The sequence below is a fragment of the Prionailurus bengalensis genome, chromosome B3 (assembly GCF_016509475.1).
Source record: "Prionailurus bengalensis isolate Pbe53 chromosome B3, Fcat_Pben_1.1_paternal_pri, whole genome shotgun sequence".
In the NCBI taxonomy this organism is placed as follows: domain Eukaryota; kingdom Metazoa; phylum Chordata; class Mammalia; order Carnivora; family Felidae; genus Prionailurus; species Prionailurus bengalensis.
Window position 1 is genome coordinate 100,303,815 of NC_057355.1, and position 23,250 is coordinate 100,327,064.

The 23,250-nt window shown below is 44.8% G+C and overlaps 1 protein-coding gene across 1 annotated transcript in view; it reads right to left on the minus strand.

Annotated features, from left to right (window-relative positions):
* Window positions 1-23,250, minus strand: part of NID2 (nidogen 2) — a 67,424-nt gene that overhangs the window by 21,091 nt on the left and 23,083 nt on the right. Inside the window, exons 5-10 of the mRNA XM_043556154.1 lie at window positions 17,096-17,245; window positions 16,419-16,664; window positions 15,062-15,262; window positions 12,741-12,971; window positions 1,096-1,239; window positions 265-393 (exon numbers count right to left, since the gene is read on the minus strand). Coding sequence (XP_043412089.1) covers window positions 265-393; window positions 1,096-1,239; window positions 12,741-12,971; window positions 15,062-15,262; window positions 16,419-16,664; window positions 17,096-17,245 — 1,101 coding nt within the window. The remainder of the gene's footprint in view (window positions 1-264; window positions 394-1,095; window positions 1,240-12,740; window positions 12,972-15,061; window positions 15,263-16,418; window positions 16,665-17,095; window positions 17,246-23,250) is intronic.

Here is a 23,250-nt window from a genome sequence, read left to right on the forward strand (position 1 = left end):
AGGTTCACAGTCTTGTTATATGATTGGGCCAGATACCAAGACACGCAGGAATCCCAACTGGGTGAACACCCTTCAATAACTCAACACCGAAAGGAAAGCAACATACAAACCCAGGGCTGAACTGGGCCATAGGGTTATTTCCGCGCAAAGTGTTTTCAGAAACCATATGGCAGAGCTTCTGTACGTTAGAGCGGAAACATTAATGAATCAAAGAGCAAGGTTCAGCACTATTTTGGCCCAAAAGAGAAATGGCTTAGCACTCACATATACAAGTGTGGTGGTCGTCTGCAAACTCATAACCACTCCGGCAGTCACAGCTGTAGCTGCCCGGCAAGTTGGTACACACAGAGTTGGGGCCACAGTGATGGAAGCCCGTTGCACATTCATTTACATCTAAGAAGAAATAACGACAGAAAAGCGCGGCTTAAATCAAGGGTTCCACAAGTGAAAGGTCTGAACACTCGATGTTTCCTCACTACTATGAAGCTTCAACAGGACAAATAAATTGTGGACTAAACAGAAGTCCAAAGGTAAGATTTCTAAGCATCGACCAGAATGCATGTTGCAGATTATAATATTTATCTGCAGTCAGTCAAGTATAAGTCCAAGGGAGAAATATTTCAATATTGTAAGCATTCTTTAGACTTTATTTTTAAAAAAAACCACTCAACATTTAAAAGAAAAACACACTAATGACTTTTCTTTTAGAAATGTAAAGAAATGTCTGTGGATTGTGGGGATATAACAGGGGAAAAAAAACAATGTCTGAAACCTGAAGACAACCTGAAAACACATGTTTTAGTAAATATAAGAAAATACTTAATACAGGATTAAAATGACAAAACTTAAGAACTCAAAATATGCAGGAACTCCAACAGTTGTCTTCTTTCTCCAATCCCAGCCCCAAACACCCACGTCCAAACTATCCTCTCAAACCTAACCAGAATATGCTTCAGTTTTTAAATAACAGCATTTAGGTTAATAGCTGCTAAACTTGTCTTGTTGATCAGTGGAGATCATAAAAGCAGACGCACCTATCTTCTACAAACACAGGGCTGGAGGACCCCGTGAAAGAACACAGCGCATACAACTTACCCACACAACTCCGTCCATCTCCCTGGTACCCGGAGGCACACTTGCAGGTGTAGTCTACACCTGTCCCTGGATGGCACCGAGCTTTCGTGTCACAGGTGTGGCTCCCATCGAAGCAAGGATTCACTGGGGTGGGGGTTGAGTCCACTGCAGGAGCAGAGAGGGAATAAACCACACTAGCACAATCTGGTTGTTGTAAAGAGAATGGCACAGAAAGGAGATCAAAGACTCCATGGCGCCCAAAAATAAATTCAAAATGGATGAAAGACGTAAAGGTGAGACAGGAAATCATCAGAATCCTAGAGGAGAAAACGGCAACAACCTCTTTGACCTCGGCCACAGCAACTTCTTACTTGACATGTCTCTGAAGACAAGGGAAATAAAAGCAAAAACGAACTATTGGGACCTCATGAAGATAAAAAAACTGCACAGCAAAGGAAACAATCCACAAAACTAAAAGGCAACCAAAGGAATGTGAGAAGATATTTGCAAATGACTTATCGTATAAAGGTTAGTATCAAAATCTATAAAGAACTTACCAAACTCAACACCTGTAAAACAAATAATCCAGTGAAGAAATGGGCAGAAGACATGAATAGACAGTTTTCCAAAGAAGACATCCAGAAGGCTAACGGACACATGAGAAGATACTCAATATTGTTCATCGTCAGGGAAATACAAATCAAAACCACATTGAAACGCCACCTCACACTGGTCAGAGTGGCTAAAATTAACAACTCAGGAAACAAAGGATGTAGGTAAGGATGTCAAGAAAGGGGAACCCTCTTGTACTGTTGGTGGGAATGCAAACCGGTGCAGCCACTCTGGAAAACAGTGTGGAGGTTCCTCAAAAAATTAAAAATAGAATTATCCTACAACCCAGCAATAGCACTACTAGGAATTCATCTAAAGGATACAGGAGTGCTGATTTGTAGGGACACATTTACCCCATGTTTATAGCAGCACTATCAACAATGGCCAAATTAGGAAAAAGCCCCAATGTCCATCAACTGATGAATGTATAAAGATGTGATATATATGTAATGGAATACAACTCAGAGATGAAAAAGAATGAAATCTTACCATTTGCAACAACGTGGATGGAACCCGAGGGTATTATGCTAAGTGAAATAAGTCAGTCAGAAAAAGATATCATGTGTTTTCACTCATATGTGGAATTTGAGAAACTCAACAGAAGACCATAGGGGAAGGGATGGAAAAATAAGTTACAGAGAGGGAGGGAGGCAAACCATAAGAGACTCTTAAATACAGAGAACAAACTGAGGGTTGATGGGGGGGGGGGGGTGGTTAGAGGGGTGGGGAAGATGGGAGATGGGCATTAAATGGGAGATGGGCACTGAAAAGGGCACTTATTGGGATGAGCACTGGGTGTTGTATGTAAGTGATGAATCAAAGGAATCTACTCCCAAAGCCAAGGCTACACTGTATACACTGTATGTTAGCTAACTTGACAATAACTAAAAAAAAAAAAGAGACTCCATGGGACTGACTATATCCTCATCTGTTTGGGGGCCCACCAGGCGACCTTACTAAATTATTAATCCCCAAAACTGGGCTGGATAATCCAACCTACAGTTTTAAATTCCAGAATGGCTTCCTCTTCCCTACTCTACAGACACCTAACCTTTTATTACTTACATTAGGCTTGTGTTCAGGGAATAAAAACATCCAAAACATGACCAACTTTTATTTTAAAGTGCTTTCACTCTATCACCTCATGTGATTCTCCGAACTTTGTGAGGTTGGCTGTCATCCCCATTCCCTTTGCAGATAAGTGAGTGACATTGGAAAAATTGCCCCAGCTCACAAAGCCAGGAAATGATACAGCAGGAATGCATACCCCCAATTTTTGTCCCTAAAGTGGGCAAGACCTCACTAAAATTCACCATTTTAGAAGTCAAAATTTCATTAATGGGAAATCTTGCTTTTATAAGATTTAGAAGACTAAAGAGGAATGATTTTTGCAGTATTTCCTCTTCAGGATTAACCTTGCCAGAGATCCATCCACCCACTGGGTACTGAGAACTGTTAACATCTGAGATCTTCCCTAAAGTTTTATTTCTAGACGGAGTAGAGTAGTAATGCTTAGCGAGCACTCATTTGCCAGGCACTGTTCTAAACCCTTTACATATAGCATCCCTTTAAATCCTCATGAGTGCACTGTGAAGAAGACATTAATATCTTCATTTTTTACTACAGTATGGAGAGGCCAAGTAACCTGCCCAAGGTCATAAGACAAGGTGCATGGAGTGGGGACAAGAAGCCAGGCAGTCTGTGCTTTCCACCACTTGGCTACAGACACCACTGAAGGAACTTCATAAACTGGGCTCATCTAAGCCAAGGGCACAGAAGTGGTGTTGGACAGAGCCCCAGACACAAGGAATCCATTAACTCTGGGCACTTCCGTTTACTCCTCTAATTCCTCAGGTGTAAAATGGGAATAAAGACAATGCTTAGATCTGCTAAAACTGAAGAAAATAAAGCAAACCCGACATAATGTACGTGGAAGGCAATTTCGCTCCCCACAGGCAGGCCCGCCCAGTCCCTAGTGACTCTGTTCCCCCCTTTTCTTCCTCAGTGGGGCCACTACCCTCAACATGCTTTCAGCTTTATGTCTCAGTTCCTAGAATTAATTCTAATCTTAGATCCAAAAGATTTCAAGAGCTTTATCCAAACCTCCCAGGCTTTACATCAAGCCATCCCTGCTACCGAGAGGGCTTCGTCTAAGTCATAACTGGAGCTTCTGCCTTGGACTTCTGCCTGTGCCTGGTCCCTGTCTTGACAGCCAGCTCGGTACACCCCAAGTTCTGCCTGGATCACGACAGCTCCCACTGCTCCAGGGACCAGAACCTTGGCATTGGTAGATACACTGGCAACACCACCTACTTGAACTTCCTGGCACCACCTCCTCCTAGATTCCCTCTCATTTCTCTCTAGCTCACCTACATCTCCCACCCTCCTTACCTCAGGTGGGTGGGCCTTGCCCAAAGTAACTCCTAGTCTAGACTCAAGGTGACACTTGCTGCCGTCACCTGCCTCAGACTGGACCCCCTTGTAGTCCTTCAGGACATCCAGCTACCTCCCCAGGGTTTGCCCACTGTCCACGCTGACTCTTCCAGTTTTCTCAGCCTGGTAGGAGCAGGGATGCCTTGGCTGAGTCTCTGAAAGGACCCGCTGCCTTCTAGTCAATTCCCCCTATCACTTTATAAGAAACACCACTCTGTGTTCTTACAACGCAATATTCTTAGTCCCAAATTATGGCCAAGCAAGTAAATAAAGGAGGGCCATGGGTTTATCCTTGGTCTGCCTCAATGATGTTGACTGGTGTATGTTACAGAATCTTTGCCAAGAAAAAAAAGGACCAACAAATGGCTCCAGCACTTTTTAAACCTGATGAACTTAAGTCTGTCAGCGTGCGCCTAGCTCCACAAATCAAGCAAGATACCCTTGGGCGTCCCTCGTTCTTCCCTCTGGATCTCTTGGTGAATGGGATGGAAGCAGAACGCTGGGGTTATAGGGTAGTACAGACCAAGTTCCTGAGACAGTCCACAGCATGGTTATGGTTAAGAGTAGGGTCATGTCCTCGCTGAAAGCTGAGAGCAAGGCAATTCCTTCTCATTTCTCCATTTTAGAAGATGCTGTATAACATGCGTGGTCTACCCAGCCAAAGGGGGAAGCGATCTCTGAAATGTTTTAATTTAGAAATACCAATGCTTACCCTTCTCGTTCAGTACTTTCCAGCATCAAATTTGCACTGTGGCACATTCTGGTAAAGATCAGTGAGAATGCATAGACATCAAGAGCTCACCGCCCTGCTAGGCATGAAACAAAACAAAACAAAAAACAACACAGTGCAAAAGCTGACTTGCAAACTTGGACGGGAAACACTGGCCTACCTGAAACCGAGGGGGCAAAATGTCCATAGTTACGTGACACCGATTTAAAATATACTACACTGACAGGACCGGCTATGTAATTCACAGAGCTCAGTGCAAAATGAAAGCGTGGGGCCCTGTTCACAAATTAAGAGTTTCAAGAGAACAGCCGCAGAGCTCTCAAACCAAGTGTAGAGCCCTTCTGAGCACAGGCCCTGCTCACTGAACTTGGTTTCCAAAAACACGGCTTTAAAAATACATTTCTAAAACCATTTGGCTACTCACTCTCCACGGCTTGTTAGCTTTCTCCTATTATAGCAAGAACAACACTATCTTCCTTACCATGTATTCTATTTTGCCCTCACCCTTTTAAACGGCTTGACTCTCTGACAGGGGATCTGGAACTAATTTACTCATTTAATCAAGAGGAGAAGAGCAGTTTTCCATCAAGGAACAGTCCGTTCCGCTTCGCTGCATGGCCCTCTGCCCAGTCTCCTCGACCCACCAGAAGGAGCCCTGAGGTGGGCACAAGGGCAGGAGGCCCAGCGGCGTGCTGCTCAAGGACCCCACGAAGGACAGCCAACCCAGACCTGAAGCTCAAACACTTGGAGGGCGGTTGGGGGCTGCAGCTGGGAAGTGGGCCAGGCCCCAGGCTCTGACTGCTCACTGGGAAGACTGGACGACAGTACCTCCCGAGCCCTGGGAAGCCACAAGTGCCCACATCAGATGGGGCAGCTGCGGGGTGTCCCAGACATTCCAAACAGATCATCATTCCCTCCGGAGAAACGGAACGCTTGAGAGGAAACAGTTGTGTACTGCGGGGCGGGGGGAAGGTTTTGTCATTTGTTCATTTGTTGTTTTCTCTCCCCCCACCCCATTTTTCTCCTATTCAGGGAGTATAAACGACAGTATTGCAGTTTTCCCCAGGGGTGGGTGAAACGGGGTGCAAACACACAGGGTTAAAACACACATGCCCTCTTGAAATTTGGCCCAAATTATGAGGCAGTCCTGAGGCCAGTGGAGTCCATGTGGAAAAGCAGCTGGACACGTTTTAGTTGTGACGGAGCAAGTTACTTCATGTCTATACCTCAGTCTCTGTAAAACGGGGGATGATGATCCCCCTGTTGGGCAGGGGGTTTTGTGGGACTGAGTTCATTTCTGAAAGTACTTATGACAGTGCTTGGAGCCAAGTAAACCGTCCTTTGCCATTATATTGGACTGGCGTGGAAGGGAAAATCACATAAAGTTCTAAAGACAAATGAGCAACTTGGTACCTGTCAGTTTGCCGGCATTCTTTTTGTTACTCTCATCTGGTGTGCCTCTGGGAAAAACACACCCAGAGATTTATCTTTTCACTACGTAATTCTAGAATCTGAGCGGGATTCCTCGGCCTGGGAGGCTCTTCGCTAATCACTGTTCTTACAGACCAGACACCGACACCCAGCAAAGTGCTGAAGGGTGTTTTCCTCAGCTGTTTGCGTTCAACTCTTTTCTTGAGAAATAGGCAATCATCTTTTCCCTTGTGGGATGTCCATCTCTCTAAAGTCAACTGACGTTTTCATGCTATTAAAAAAATCTTTGCGTTCCCAATGCCTGTACTCCCAAGCACGTTTCCTAAAACCAAACCACCCACACAGCCACACCAACAAACTCGGGATTCTCATTTCAAGTCACCTCCACGTCCTCGAAGAGTCCAGCCCTCCTGCCTTCATCTCGTTATCATATTGCTGAAGTGATGCTCATGAACCTGAGGAGGCTTACGGAGCCCTCCTCTCCATTGCTGAGTCACAGAATCACCTCTGGAGGGGAGTCTGGCCTCAACAGTATCAATACAGAGCCAGACCCTCTCTTTACTCCTTAGGTACGCCTTGCATTCTAGGGGAAAACACTAGCTATTGGCTTTCACAACTAAAATGTCCCTTTTATCTGACAATTTCCTATCTGTTAGGGTTCCTGGACTTTGCAGGTTCACCCTCTGGCTCACCAAAAAAAAAAAAAAAAAAAAATGTTTTTTAATCGACAGACTTTTTTTTTTAAAGAACAGTTTTAGGTTTACAGAAAAATTGAGCAGAAAGTAAAGGTTTCATAGCGCCCCCCCCCCAATATGCAGTTCATGAACTTCTTATATTAGTGCGATACAGTCATTGTAACGATAAGCCAATACTGATATTATTACCTAAAGTCTACAGTTTATTAGGGCTTACTCTTTCTGTCATGCAGTTCTATAGGTTTGGGCAAATGTATAATGACATCTATTCACCATCATAGAAGCATACAGAGTAGTAGTTTCACTGCCCTAAAACTCCCCTGTGCTCTCCCTAGTTACCTCCCCCTGAACTCCTGGCAACCACTGACTTTTATTCTCTGTAGTTGCATTTTTCCTAGACTGTTACATGCAGTTGACTCTTGAACAATTTCCTGATCCCCTGCAGTGCTGAAAAATCTGCATATAACTTTTGACTCCCCCAAAGCTAACAGCTTACTGTTGACCAAAAGCCTTACCAATAAGGAAATATCTGATACATATTTTATATATTATATACTGTATTCTTAATAAATTTAAGCCAGAGAAAAGAAAAAATTAAGAAAATCCTAAGAGAGCATCAAAAACAAGAAGATACCTAGGAATAAACCTAACCAAAGAGGTAAAAGATCTCCAAAAACTATAGAACACTTATGAAAGAAACTGAAGAGTACACAAAGCAATGGAAAAACATTCCATGCTCATGGACTGGAAGCACAAACATTGTTAAAATGTCTATACTACCCAAAGCAACCCACACATTTAATGCAATCCTTATAAAAATACTAATAGCATATTTTACAGAGCTAGAAGAAACAATCCTAAAATTTGCATGGAACCACAAAAGACCCCAGATAGCCAAAGCAATCCTAAAAAAGAAAAAAAATGCTGGAGGCATCACAAACCTGGATTTCAAGCTACTTTACAAAGCTGTAGTCATCAAGACAGTATGATACTGGCACAAAAACAGACACATAGGTCAATGGAACAGAACAGAAAACCCAGAAATGGACATGGAACTATATGGTCAACTAATCTTCAACAAAGCAAGAAAGAGTATCCAATGGAAAAAAGACAGTCTCTTCAACAAATGGTGTTGGGAAAACTGGATGGCAACATGAAGAATGAAATTAGACCACTTTCTTATACCATACACAAAAATAAATTCAACATGGATGAAAGGCCTAAATGTGAGACAGGAAACCATCAAAATCCTAGAAAAGAACACAGGCAGCAACCTCTTTGACCTTGGCCAGAGCAACTTCTTACTAGACACGTTTCTGGAGGCAGGGAAACAAAAGCAAATATGAACTATGGAACTTCATCAAGATAAAATGCTTCTTCAGAGTGAAGGAAACAATCAACAAAACTAAAATGCAGCCTATGGAATGGGGAGAAAATATTTGCTAATGACATACCTGACAAAGGGTTAGTATCCAAAATCTATAAAGAACTTACCCAACTCAATACCCAAAAAAACTAATAACCCAGCTAAGAAATGGGCAGAAGACATGGATAGACACTTTTCCAAAGAAGACAATCAGATGGCTAACAGACACATGAAAAGATGCTCAACATCACCCATCACCTGGGAAATGAAAGTCAAAAAAAAATGAGATACACCTGTCAGAATGGCTAAAATGAACACAAGAAACAACAGGTGTTGGCAAGGATGCAGAGAAAGGGGAACCCTCTTCATTGCCGGTGTGAATGCACACTGGTGCAGCCACTCTACAGAACAGTATGGACAGTCCTTAAAAAGCTAAAATAGGGGCGCCTGGGTGGCGCAGTCGGTTAAGCGTCCGACTTCAGCCAGGTCACGATCTCGCGGTCCGTGAGTTTGAGCCCCGCGTCGGGCTCTGGGCTGATGGCTCAGAGCCTGGAGCCTGTTTCCGATTCTGTGTCTCCCTCTCTCTCTGCCCCTCCCCCGTTCATGCTCTGTCTCTCTCTGTCCCAAAAATAAATAAACGTTGAAAAAAAAAAAAAAATTAAAAAAAAAAAAAAAAGCTAAAATAGAACTACCCTATGACACTGCAATTCCACTACTAGGAATTTACCCAAGGGATACAAAAATACAGATCTGAAGGGGTACATGCACCCCACTGTGGAGCTAAAGTATATTATGCTAAGTGAAATAAGTCAGTCAGAAAAAGATAAATACCATACGATTTCACTCACATGTGGAATTTAACAACAACAACAACAACAAAACAGATGAGCATATGGGAAGGGGAGAAAAAAAGAGGGAAACAAACCATAGGAAACTCTTAACGATAGAGAACAAATTGAGGGTCAATGGAGGGGGGTGGGTGGGAGATGAGCTAAAGGGATGACAGAGATTAAGGAGGGCACCTGTGATGAGCACTGGGGGTTGTATGTAAGTGATGAATCACTGAATTCTACTCCTGAAACCAATATTGCACTGTATGTTAACTAGAATTTAAATAAAAGTTAAAAAAAAATCATAAGAGAAAATACATTTACAGTACTGTATAAAAAAAAAAAGCCACATATAAGTAAACCACCCAGTTCAAACCTGTGTTGTTCAAGGGTCAACTGTAGTTGGAATCACACAGATGTAGCCTTTTCAGGCTTTCACTTAGCAATATGTACTTAAGGTTCCTCATGCCCTTTAGTGCCTTAGTAAGCCTAGAACATTCTTATCTGCATGTTTACCAAGCTTCACAGGTGTGGTTAATTCCAACTCAAGTTTGAGAAACATGGCTTTTTTTTTTGTTTAGTTTTTTTGGGTATTTTTTTGTTTTTTTATTTTTACCCCACTGCTATTTTTTTTTTCAGTGAAGACATAACTCACATACCATATAATTCATGCATCTAAAGAACACAGATTTTTTTAGTATATTTACAGTTATGCAACCATCACCACAATCAAGTTTAACACATTTTAACACCCACCCGCAAAAGACACTAGTACTCTGGCCATCCACTCCCTATCCTCTTATGCCCCAGCCCTAGGCAACCACTGATCCACTCTCTTCGCAGATTTGCCTCTTGGGGATATTTCATATAAATAGAATCAAACAGTAGGTTGCCCTTTGTGACTAGTTACCTTCACAAGTCAGCTTGTTTTCAAAATTCATTCATATTGTAACATGTGTCAGTACTTCATTCCTTTTTATGTCTTGATCATATTCCATTGTATGCATTAGGACATTTTAAAAATCCACTCCTCAATCGATGGACATCTGGGCTTTTTCTACCTTTTGGCTATTCCGAATAATGTTTCTATGAATATTCATGTACAAGTTTTTATGGGGACATAAGTTTTCTTTTCTCTTGGTTATAGAGCTACGAGTATAATTGCTCAAGTGGTGGGGCACCTGGGTGGCTCAGTCAGTAGAGCGTCTGACTTCGGCTTAGGTTGTGATCTCGTGGTTTGTGGGTTCAAGCCCCCCATCGGGCTCTGTGCTGACAGTTCAGAGACTGGAGCCTGCTTCGGATTCTGTGTCTCCTTCTCTCTCTGCCCCACCCCCCACTTGCACTCTGTTTCTCAAAAATGAATAAACGTCAAAAAAAATTACAAAAAAAAGACAATTGCTCAAGTGGTAACTTTAACTTTGAAAAACTACTGGATTGTTTCCCAAAGTACCATTTTACATTCCCACTAGCAGTGTAGGAGGGTTTCAATTTTTCCACAACTTCACCAACACTTGTTATGTTTAATACAGCGATCCACATGCATGTAAAGTAGTATCATTATGGCTTTGACTGTATTTGCATTTTCCTGATGACTAATGATATTGAGCATCTTTTCATGTGCCTACTGGGTAGTTTGTGTATCTTCTGAGAAATGTTCTATACAAATTTTTTATATTGTTTCTTTTTACTGTGTTTGTGAGAGTTCTTCATATATTCTAGATATAAGCCTCTTATTAAATATATGATTTTCAAACATTTTATACCTTTCTGTGGGTTGTATGTTCACTTTGTTGGTAATAATCTCTGAAGCACAAGTTTTTAATTTTGATGACACCCAATTTTTTCTTGATTGCCTACGCTTTCAGTATCATATATAAAGAAGCTATTGCTGGGGTGCCTGGGTGGCTCAGTTGGTTGGATGTCCAACTTCAGCTCAGGTCATGATCTCACACTTTGTGAGTTCGAACCCCACATCAGGCTCTGCTGTCAGTGTGGAGCCTGCTTTGGATCCTCTGTCCCCCTCTCTCTCTCTCTGCCCCTCCCTGCTCTCAAAAATAAACATTAAAAAAAAGCGGCAGCTATTGCCAAATTCAGAGTCATAAAAATTTGCCCCTTTATTTTTTCTAAAGTGTAGCTAAATTACAAGAAGGTCTATGACCCATTTTTGGTTAATTTTTGTGTATGATGGAAGACAGGGGTCCATAATCATTTTTAGCATGCAAATATCCCAACTTTCCCAGAACCACTTGTTAACAAAACTACTCTCTCTCCTCAATGAATTGTTTTGGCAACCTTGTCAAAATCAATTGATTGTAGATGTGAGTGTTTATTTCTGGACTCTCACTTCTATTCCACTGATCTTTATACCCATCCTTGTGCCAGGACTACATGGTCCTGATTAAAGTGGAAATCCTCCAACCGTTCTTTTTCGATTTTGTTTTGGCTATTCTGGGATCCTTAAATTTCCATCAATTGTAGAATCAGCTTCTCAGTTTTTGCAGAAAGACCAGCTGATAGCTGATAGGATTGTGTTGAATCTATGCTAGGAAGCACTGCTATGCTAATAAGTCTTCTGAGTCATAAAGATGCCATTAGGTCTAATTTTCTATTTATTTAGGTCTTAATTTTTTTTTTTCAAAACTGCTTTATAGGTTTCAATGTAGAAGTGTTACACTTAAAAAAAATTTTTTTATTCCTAAATATTTTGGGAACAGAATTGTTTTTAAAGTTTCCTTTTCAGTTTGCTCATTGTTACTATACAGAAATAGAAGACTGATATACAAAAATTATATCCTTCGACTTTGCTGAACACGTTAGTTCTAACAGTTTAACGAATTAGACTTTCTACATATTAAGATCACATCATAGGAGAACAGAGATCATTTTACTTCTTCCTTTCCAGTCTGCATGCCTTTTATTTTCTTGCCTAATTGCCCCGGCTAAAACTTCTGATGCAGTGCTGAGCAGAAGTGATAGGAACAGACATCTTCAGAGTGAAAGCATCCAGGCTTTCCTCATGGGGTACGATTCAACTTGTGTTTTTCCTCTCTTTTTGTTCTTCCAGGCACTGGCTCTTTGTCTTACCTTGATTTGATTTGATTTGATTTGGTGAAATCCAGCTCACCCTTTGAGTTCTAGCTAAAATGTCCCTTTTTGGGTACCTCTTCCCTACACTTCCAGACTAGGCTCATAGTGCCATGCTCTTATCAGTATTATAAATACCTGTCAGCATCAGTCCCCCTCCTAACTTGGCCTCACCTTGTTCACAGATGTCTCCCCAGCAGAGACTGGCACACACATGGGGTGTGTGCTTGGCACCCCAAGCAGCCTCACATATTGTGTTCTATTCCTTAGTTTGGTAGGAACGCTGTTCTACAAGTTCCATTTCTACCTCTGTCTCCACCTCAAAGACAAGCCCCTGCTTTACGCATCCTTACGCCCAGCCCCTAACACAGAGCCTGGTACTCGGTAACCCTTAGTAACCTCCGTGAATCATTCTGAGGCTACCCAAAAAGGAATTTTTAAAAGCTGGATGCGATTTTTTGCCAAAACAACAGAAGGAAACATACCTTCAACTGGGCCAAGCTGATTGGTCACAGCAAATCTAAGTACTCCTTCCCCATCAGTGTACAAGGCAAAGACCCGGTCCACATTCAGCTGCCGGGTTTTGGGGGTGGCCCGGTGTCTGGGGGCGTGCCTGCACGCCTGGTAAGTGATGTTCTGGTAGATGCGGTAGGACAGTGTTTGGTTGATGCCACCGAGGATGAGTGAGTAGTCTCTGGAACTGGTGGACGTCACAGCTGCAACAGACATTATTCAGCCAAACCGGTCAATTTTGAAGATACCAGAGATTTTCATGTGGGGTAGATTTTTCTGTACAGTTTTTCATCTAATTCCTGGAGGGTGTTCCCTCGGGAAGTTCCTGAGTTAATACGGAAAACCTGCCCCACAATTCCAGGAATGTGAGTAGACGCAAAGCCAACGTGCAGAGGAGGAGGGACAATCACTGCCATCATTATTAGCAAAGAATAAATTCTGCCACGATGTGCCAGCCACGCCAGGTGCTCTACAAGCACTGCCTTGTTAGTACCTCACCCCAGCAGGGTGGCCTCTGCGATCACCGGCAGGGGGCCTTGCAGAGGTGAAGAGGTAGCCTATCACATACCAGCCTTGTGTATGTGATAGAGCTGGAACTGAGACACGAGGCAGCCCGACTCTCTACCCCAAGTTTTCATGTTCAAGATTGCACAGAGGTGACAGCTTCCAACTTAAGTCCGAAGGGCTCTGGACAAAGGGAAGGGACGTTCTTTCAATCTGAATGTGGAGTTGGAAGCCCACACCAGTGTTCTGGCCATCAGCTGTTCTGTGCACGATCTGGGTTTCTCCTGCCCATTCTCCTCTGTTCACCCTCTGCCCAGCTTCCAACACTCACAACACAGAAGCAGGAAAGGCACGGCTCGAAGCAAACTGCTGTGCCGCAGGACGACTGCTGTGACTACGCCAGCGTCTTGCATTCAGGTGGTTTTACAGAACTCAGCACAATTTACACATAACAACCACGGAAGGTAGAGAGAAAAGGCGTTCTTCTGCTCATTCTCAAGATGAGAAAATAGGCCCTCAGGTGGCAAGTGACCTTAGCCCTCAGCTAGTTTATTTTTTTTTCAATATATGAAGTTTATTGTCAAATTGGTTTCCATACAACACCCAGTGCTCATCCCAAAAGGTGCCCTCCTCAATACTCATCATCCACCCTCCCCTTCCTCCCACCCCCCATTAACCCTCAGTTTGTTCTCAGTTTTTAAGAGTCTCTAATGCTTTGGCTCTCTCCCACTCTAACCTCTTTTTTTTTTTTCTTCCCCTCCCCCATGGGTTTCTGTTAAGTTTCTCAGGATCCACATAAGAGTGAAAACATATGGTATCTGTCTCTGTATGGCTTATTTCACTTAGCATCACACTCTCCAGTTCCATCCATGTTGCTACAAAGGGCCAGATTTCATTCTTTCTCATTGCAACATAGTATTACATTGTGCGTATAAACCACAATTTCTTTATCCATTTATCAGTTGATGGATATTTAGGCTCTTTCCATAATTTGGCTATTGTTGAGAGTGCTGCTATAAACATTGGGGTACAAGTGCCCCTGTGCATCAGTACTCCTGTATCCCTTGGGTAAATTCCTAGCAGTAGCCCTCAGCTAGTTTAAACTACAAGTCCATGATGTGAATTCCTATCCTCTGACTCCAAACCTAGCATTAGTTGTACAACACTGTGTAACACCTCATTTTAAAACGGGCTGAAACAATGTTACAGGACAAGTAAAAATTCCAATAGTCAATATTTTTCCGTGGCCCAGAGAGCACAGGTGGTTAAAAACGGTATATAATTATACAACCCTAACCCACCCCCAGAAACAAGGTTACCATCGATTCCATTATTATTTGAAAGTACTGGGATAGGAATGTTAGTATTCATTTGTGTAGCAGCCAACACTTATACTACATATTTAGTAAGAGCACTAACATGATATTGAGCTCCTTTTATGTACCACACACCATTCTAAGGACATCCCACATAAAAACTCATCATCCTCGGGGCACCTGGGTGGCTCAGTCGGTTGGGCGTCCGACTTCGGCTCAGGTCATGACCTCGCGGTCCGTGAGTTCGAGCCCCGCATCAGGCTCTGGGCTGACAGCTCAGAGCCTGGAGCCTGCTTTAGATTCTGTGTCTCCCTCTCTCTCTGACCCTCCTCTGCTCATGCTCTGTCTCTCTCAGTCTCAAAAATAAATAAATGTTAAAAAAAAATTAAAAAAAAAAACTCATCATCCTCACAACTATCTTGGGAGATATGCACTCTCCCCATTCTATAGATGTCAAAACGGGTTACACATACCTGAGTCCGTGTAGTGGTAAAGCTCCTTGTAGGGCGCTATGTGGGCTGTGAAATTTGCTGGGATGTAAGGCACCTGGCCTTGAATGTTGGTCTTAATGCTCAGATAGTTCTCTGGGTCAAGTCCCTCGGCAGTTTGAGTGATGCGAACCCTCTCTTCCCCCGGATAGAAAATAACTTCCATGTCATGGGTAAAGGTGGCACCTGGAGAGGAAGAAAGACTTCAGCACGGAGCTAAGAAGGGGTGTTGCGTCTGCCAGTAACGATCACCGCTGTGCATTTCCTCATTCCTACTGCTGTTGGAGACGGCGCCTACGGAGACCATCTGATATCCAAGACTAAGTACCATCAGCTGCCGATTTCATCAGTTCCCCCAAGTTTCTACTAAACAGTGTGGTTTCATCTGCCTCATTTCACACTGCTTCTCTTTGTAACAGCTTGTTTTCCGTAAGAAGCTACTAGGAACATCCTGACCTTTCTCTTTCTGAGGTTGCCAGACTTAGTAGAAAAACAAGCAAAAAAACTTAGGACACCCAGTTAAATTTGAATTTCAGATAATATGTTTTTAGTATAATACGTCTTCTACAATATTTAGGGCATACTTTTACTAAGTTATTCACATAATTCATTGTTCACCTGAAATTCAAATGTGACGGAATATACTCCACCTACTTGTAACTCCAAACCTTGATGGAAAACAAGATAGCTCTGGAGGTGCGGGAAGAACTTTTCTCTCAGCACTTGATCTGTGATAAATCCCGTAGGAAACTGGCCTTTTCAGGTTGGGAGGAAAGAGCTAAAAAAAAAAAAGATCCTCTACACCACCTAAGGTGGTCCTTAGACCAGCATTTGCGTCTCCTGGAAGCTTGCTAGGAAAACAGAATCACAGACCCCAGCCCAGGCCCACAGAGCCAGAATCTGCCTTTTCACAAGGGCTACAGGTGATCTGTGTGCAGGTTAGAGTGTGAGAGGCAATCACCGGTCGGTACCATTATGGGTCAGAGTCGCGGGGGTGGGAGAGGAGGAAGTTTACTCACAAAGCAAACTCCTCTCCAGATGCCCTGTAATCGCCATTTGTGCATCTCTATTTGTCAGATCTGTGTGTAACAACTCAAGTAAACACAACCTAACAAACAAGCTTGAAGCAATTCTGGTGAAAGGACATAAATGGTCCAAATGGAATCATCCCATTTCTCAGGATGACTTGGAGAACATGTGGAAGAAAACAGTCCCGTGAGACCAAACCAGGCCCAGCTACACACCTGTAGAAAACTGAGCAAACAGATGCTCTTTCACAGAATAAAAACCAAAGCATGGTGCCCAGGAGCCATCAGCCCCCTCAAAGGGCACTGCTGCTCACCTGTGAGACGGAAGCCATTCTCCCAGCCTGGTTTTTCTAATGCAAAGAGCCAGCCAAATAGGCCTCCAATTGGCGTGAGCGGGAGAAGGGCTTGGGCCGCGGGCTGTGGGATGTGGCTGATGGCCGTGTAGGCTCTGCCGTCATTGCCCACGATGTAAGCATGTAGGTCCACGTCAGTGAAGTGGACAGGCGTGTGGCCCACGCGGAGGTGGCCACTCACTTTCCCGTTGACTCGATGCGGTACCCCTGAAAGACAGCAGATCCGGTCAACTGTGACCACGGTCCAGGTTGGGGATGGGTACCCAGAAAGTAATTCCGCTCACAATTCCCAAAACTCCGTCTTTTAGCCATTTTCATGATTCCTAACCAACCCATTATCCATCTAAGTACAAAACAGACCTGTCTCCGATTTATTTTCTCCCATCCACTCTCCCATCCACTCTGACTCTAATGAGCTGGCAAAAAGGAGGAAAGATTTCTGGCTAATCCTCAAATTGGGAAACCAGCCCAAATGCGCTCATTTCTCTCGATCAAGCACCTGCAAGTTGCCGGTGCTTTGATTCAGGCAGTCGGAGATTCGAGGTCCATAAGCAGAGTCACAGCGGCGGCTGGAAACAAGCAAGTGGCAAAAATCTGCACAGAGCAGCCCCCAGCCCCGTCAAGCCAGCATCTCTTACCTTCTGGCAGACAGTGCTTCCCATTTCCGTAAAACCTGGACTGGCAGTGGCAGCAAAAGCCAGTTGTGTAGTCAGTGCAGAAGGCGTGTGGGGAGCACTGTCCGTGGTTGCGTTCGCAGGTTTCCTTGTCGGCAGCATTATACGTGAAGACTGGAAAGTCAAAACAAATTCGCATTACAAGGACTAAGTGATTCCAGCATCGTTCCTGCCAAGCTTCATCGTGGACACCACATCTGCTCCATAAAATCAGTTTAGCTTGTAATAAACAAATGGGTTTTTGATGTTTAAGAGACAGGAACAACACTCAACCCAGGGGAATTAACTTGCTTTGTCTTCTGGCAAGAAGTACCACGGACTGCTCCCATCTGGGCTCACCGCAAAGCTGGTGAACTCCGGGGAGGCCGCAGCACTGTGGGGTGAGTGCGGAACACAAAAGCCAACCAGTAAGTACGCGTGAGGCCGAACTGTACAAAACTGCCATTTTGTGGGTCTAAAATGGTCAAATAGCAGCAATTTTATGTGACTCAACCTGAGAGTAACGACCTGGAGAGAGAGAGGAAGACTGAAAAGAGAAATAACAAATGTGGTCTTAGGTCCAAGCACTCTTTGCTTCTGGGGGATCCTGTACCTAAAGAGAATACCCTGCAGCTTGTCTCATCTGCCCAGAGAGGTAGGTTTTCTTCTGATAGAGAAGGGCCTTAAACAACACACCCACCCCTAAGGAGAATGTATGGAGAGGAAGGGAGGGGGAAGGAGAGGATTCAGCTGTTAAATGCCCTGTGCCTTTGTGGGGTTTCTGGTGGTGGCTATGGCACAAGCGAGATTGCTATGCAGTAGGAGAGAGGGGGCCACGATTACAGCTCTTCTAGGAAGCCACAGTGGACCAGTAGTGGCTCCTTCCATCTTCCACTTATTCTGCCCATTAAAAAAAGAGGGCCATCAGGGGCACCTGGGTGGCTCAGTCGGTTAAGCATCCCACTCTTGGTTTCGCCTCAGGTCATCATCTCATGGTTTGAGTTCGAGCCCCACGTCAAGCTCTGCGTTGGCAGTGCAGAGCCTGTTTGGGATTCTCTCTCTCTCCCTCTCGGTCCCTCCCCCCACGCCCCCTCAAAATAAATAAACGTTAAAAAAAAAAAGTGAGAGAGAAAGGAATTGGAGCAGATTCTATTTCCATATAGGAAATGGCCAAGAGAGTGGGGTGTGGTTGGTGGGGGGGAGCTAATAGAGAAGAGAGGGCTCTCTCCAGACACCAGGGATGATGTTAAGCCCGAGCGTGGCCACCAGGAGGCAAAGTGGCTGCGCACACCTGGCCTTCACATGCGGCGGGAGGGTTAGGAGTTGGGTGGAGACTCGGGGAGCGCTGACAAGCAGGGACAGCACGGAACTCCAGCGCTGGACTCTGCCGCTGTGGGGTGCCAGCTCCGGAGGAAGACGGAGGAAGACTCCTAGGCAAACCTAGGTGGCAGCTGTGCTCCGGACCTAGGTCTGAGAAGGAGGAAACTGAAGGGTAAGGAAAAAATGGAAAGATTAACATGTGCACACTACTCCAGGGAAGAAGAGCAAACAAAGAAACTGAAGGAGGGGAGATGTACCCCAGGTAAGTAAACATAGCCAGGCAGAGACTTGTATCCACAGGTAAAAAGAGAGCAAAGTTACCATTTAAATAGCCATTCCTCTATGGCAGATACCACTCTATGCACTTTTTAAATTTTTTTTTTTAACGTTTATTTGTTTTTGAGACGGAGAGAGACAGAGCATGAACAGGGGAGGGGCAGAGAGAGAGGGAGACACAGAATCTGAAACAGGCTCCAGGCTCTGAGCTGTCAGCACAGAGCCCGATGCGGGGCTCAAACTCATGGACCGTGAGATCATGACCTGAGCCGAAGTCGGACGCTTAACCAACCAAGCCACCCAGGCACCCCATCTATGTACTTTATTAACACCTTCAATTTGCACAAAAGCAGAGACTGTTTTGATCCCTGCTCTGCAGATAAACAAGCTAAAGATTAAAGTGAATTTCCTGAAGTCACACGGGCCATAGGACTTGAACCCTGGAGGTCTGGCCCCAGCTGGACTACAGTGGAAGCCAAGTACATAGGCCATGAGAGCTGGGTTAAGGATCTGATCAGCTGCTTGGGGTTGATCAGCCTAGGCTTCAGCAAGTAAGATTTGAGGCACATGTTATAAATCAGGCCTGATGGAAGGAGAGCTGGGATGATCCGGACGGGGATCACGGTGTGTTGTGGGAAAGAGCACAGGTAAGAGCAGAGGCAGCGGCAGGAGCATTAACTTCTGGGCTGTACTTGACCGCTGCTTACAGACTCTTGAGAAAGCAGCAGGCTGAGGGTTGGCAGGGCAGGTGACTGGACTCAAGTGAAATATCTGGGAACATGGTGAGAATGCAGTCAGTGACTCAAGACTTGGTATTTAGGGCCTTGATGACACAGATGAGAAATTCCAGTTTGATAAACATAGACATTTAGGCATAATCCTGAACAGGGTTTTTTTTTTTTTTACTAGGACAGGGACATAGAACTCACAACCCCCTCCAAACTCCCCTCTCCCCACCCCGCCCCAAAATCTAGATTGGGTATTATAGAGGCTGCTGTGAAGAAAACGATGTCATCACCGTCCATTGATTTAAGAAGTTAGGACCCAGTTTGAGTAAAACAAAAAGTAACTTGTCAGCCTGGGTTTCTCTGGCTCCAAAGGTGACAGCTAAGTGTAAAGAAGCAGTTCCTGGAGGGATTGGCACACTGGCAAGTGCTCAGGGCACAGCTGCCATCAGGACTCTCCTCTGGAACAAGGTGGGAGGGACACAGGGTGGGGGGAACGGCAGGAGGACCCCAACCTCTAGAACTCAACCTTGACTGTGGCTCAGGTGGCTCTGTGCAAACCACAGAAATGCTCTCTAAAATCAGGGTGACACCCCTTCTCACACCTCCATTGCCAGAAATCACATTTTTTCCTGAACGTACTTCAGAGGACCAAGGTAGAAAAGCAATGTGACACAGGTCTAACGAGTCGTCATATTCAAGTTAAATTGGGTAAAAATAAAACCAAACCCTAAACAGTGTTCTCCCGGATTAAAGAAAAAGCGGGTCTGTTTTGTATTCCCTCTCTTTCTCTGGTGAAGACTTGTTCTGGCACCCAATCCCTCTTACAAGAGTGGGTCATCACACAGGGAGAGATGGGATGCAGGAGGACTGGAGATTTGGAGAGCTGAGGTTCATTAAACTAAAAAGCAAGGCGCAGGCATGGCTTTCCTATGGGTAAAAGGAGAGGTGCTCGGCAATGCAGCCAGCAACTTACAAAGGCAACTGTGCAAAAGTTTAACCAGACTGGCACACTGACTGCATTTTTCTTTTTTTTTTTTTTAAGCTGATTTGTGAGTGTGAGTGGGGGAGAGGGAGGAGGCACCAACTCTGAGATCATGACCCAAGCGAGACCCCAGCAGATACTAAGAGTCGAATGCTTAACTCACTGAGCCTCTCAGGCGCCCCCAGACTGCATTTTTCTAAAAAAAAAAAAATAATAATAATGGGTAGGGTCCCATGAAAGGCCATTATGAGACAAACTATAATTAGGACGGGTTATTGGTAAACTGGTTCAGGGATATTTGTATGCAGTTTTTTTGGAGACTACTGCATTCACAGGATGGAGGTTATTGGGCCACAAATAGAAGCTCAGCCTTCCAGCCTTGTGACAGCTGCACAGGGAAAGAGGTGGAGTTCGCTCCCAAAAGGAGCAAACACAGGCTCCCCTTAGGATCCCTTGGTATGCCTGCCGTCACACAGGCGTGCACACAGATGCACACACTGGATACAATATCAGCTTGTCAGGCAAAAGGTAAAGAAATGCCTGTTGCACTTTTTTTTCATTTATTAATTCAACAAATAATGTGAGCACTCACTATGGGCCTGGCTCTGATCTAGGAATTAAGGATACAGCAGACAAACACGCCGTCCTGAAGCTTACATTCTTCTAGGCAGCACTGAACAAACAGCTCAAATACTTAGTACAGAGATGGTTGTTACGAGCTGTGCAGAATCTTAAGTCGGGGAAGGTCAAGAGGGCTGGGAGTGGGGGTGCGGACTTCGCTCTTTTAAACATCAGGATCAAGGAGGACCTTGGGAGAAGGTGACCTCTGGACAGAGGCCTGGAGGCAGGGGCACTGCAGGCAGGACACAAGGGGCACGTGGGAGGAACAGGGGCAATGAGAGAAGGCTGGGGAGGTACTGGCCAGTTGTCACAGGGCCCCCATAGGAAGGAGATGAGCTTTAGTCTGAGTGAGAAGGGGAGCCACTCGGGCATCTTGAGCAGGAGAGTGACAAGATCTGACCTGCCATACTTCAGGAACGAACCAATGAGTGTGTGCCCTGGCAGCTGGAAGATCTGGTGGAGAGAAGGGCACAAACACGGAGTGTTTTGAAGATGGGGCCGACGGGGTTTGCTGATGGGTTGGATGGAGCGCAGAAAGGGAGAAGAAATGGGGAGAAGGTGAGAGGAAAGACAGAAGCCCATGGTGACGTTCACACCTTGGTGAGCTGCCATCGCCTGAGACAGACTGTGGAAGGGCAGGTTTGTGAGGGATCCGCCTGAGACAGAGAGATTGTGGAAGGGCAGGTTTGCGAGGGATCCGTTCCAGCAACAGCTGGGAGGCATCGAGGAAGCTCTTTCCCCCTCCGACAGGACCCTCAGAGGGCACCATTCAACCACTCAGAAGGAGAGCTTTCCCCATGGATTGTGGGGAACCACTGCATCAGAATCACCTGAACCACTCCCCAGGTGGTTCTTGTGCCCACTGAAGATGACCTTCAGGCCATTTGTAAACTTTCCATTTCTGAGCTCTAGGATGCTCATTAGCATAGTTAATGAATTTCAGCTGACAGCAGCTCCTGGGGGTGGCGGGATTTCAGGCAATGCCCTCCTATTGATTCCTGGCCAGGTAAGCAGCAGGACTCAGTGCTTACTGCCAGCTTGGGCCCAGATCCACCAGCCCAGAGGCTAAATCCCCTCCCTGATGAAGAGGCAGAACTGGATCTAGAAATAGGCTCCGACATGCAGCTATCTATCCAAGGCAAGAAAAGCCAGACTTCTGGCCCATGCGCCTTCTCAAATTTCTAGGAGAATTGCAGATACACCCAAAGATGCTGAGCTGCTTGAAAGTATAGAATCAACGTCTGAATCCCAGCTGGATGAGATGTGCCATGAGTGTATCCCAAAACAAGTGACAATTTTCTTCTTCAGTGATCATTTATATGCCTCTTTACATCAGAGTTTTGAATGTATTTTCATCCACTTGTTCCTATTCTGGGGAAGAGATACTGTTTCCATTTTACAGATGAGAAACTGAGGCCCATGGAGGTGATATGATCTTCTGGCTCTAAATCCTATGTTCTTTCCATTACTTTGGAATCACCAGGGGACCTAGTTTAAAAATGCAGATTCTGGCTCAGAAGGTGGAGGAAGGGTGTGGAAATCGGCATCTTAAGCAAGGGCCCCAGATGAATCAGACGCTAGGGGACTAGAGACCACACTTGGAGAAATCATCTTTCATGGCTTCTTCTCTCCTGCATTTACCCACAGGCTGTCTTCCAGACCCTCCTGGGACCCACTCTCTGCCTGGGCGCACCTGTCACACAGAGTCAAAAACGTTAGAGACAAGTCGGCTGGCTTGTGCCCGGCACAGCAGGAGGGCAGAGGCCAGCCAGGTTTGAATGTGCTCAGTTTACAAAGGCTTTGTTAACATGAGGACTTTCAAATCTCATTTCTTTTTCCCCTTTAAGGCTTTTTCACTCTTCTCAGATCCTTCATGGAAAGAAAAGTGGGATGGGGATACATAAGAGAAGGAAAGGCACCTGCCAAAGTTCCTGAGATTCATCTTCATCGGGAGTTCTTCACAAAAATGGAAAACTTCTCTAAAAAAAAAAGAAAATTGAAAATAAGGGTGCCTGGGTGGCTCTGTTGGTTAAGCATCTGACTCTTGATTTCAGCTCAGGTCTTGATCTCAGGGTCATGAGTTCAAGCCTTGTGCTAGGCCCCACACTAGGCTCCCTGCTGGGCATGAAGCCTAAATTTAAAAAAAAAAAAAAGGAAAGCTTCTCTGCTCTAGATTTGATCTGTCCTTCAGTCTTCATTCTGTGGGCAGCACG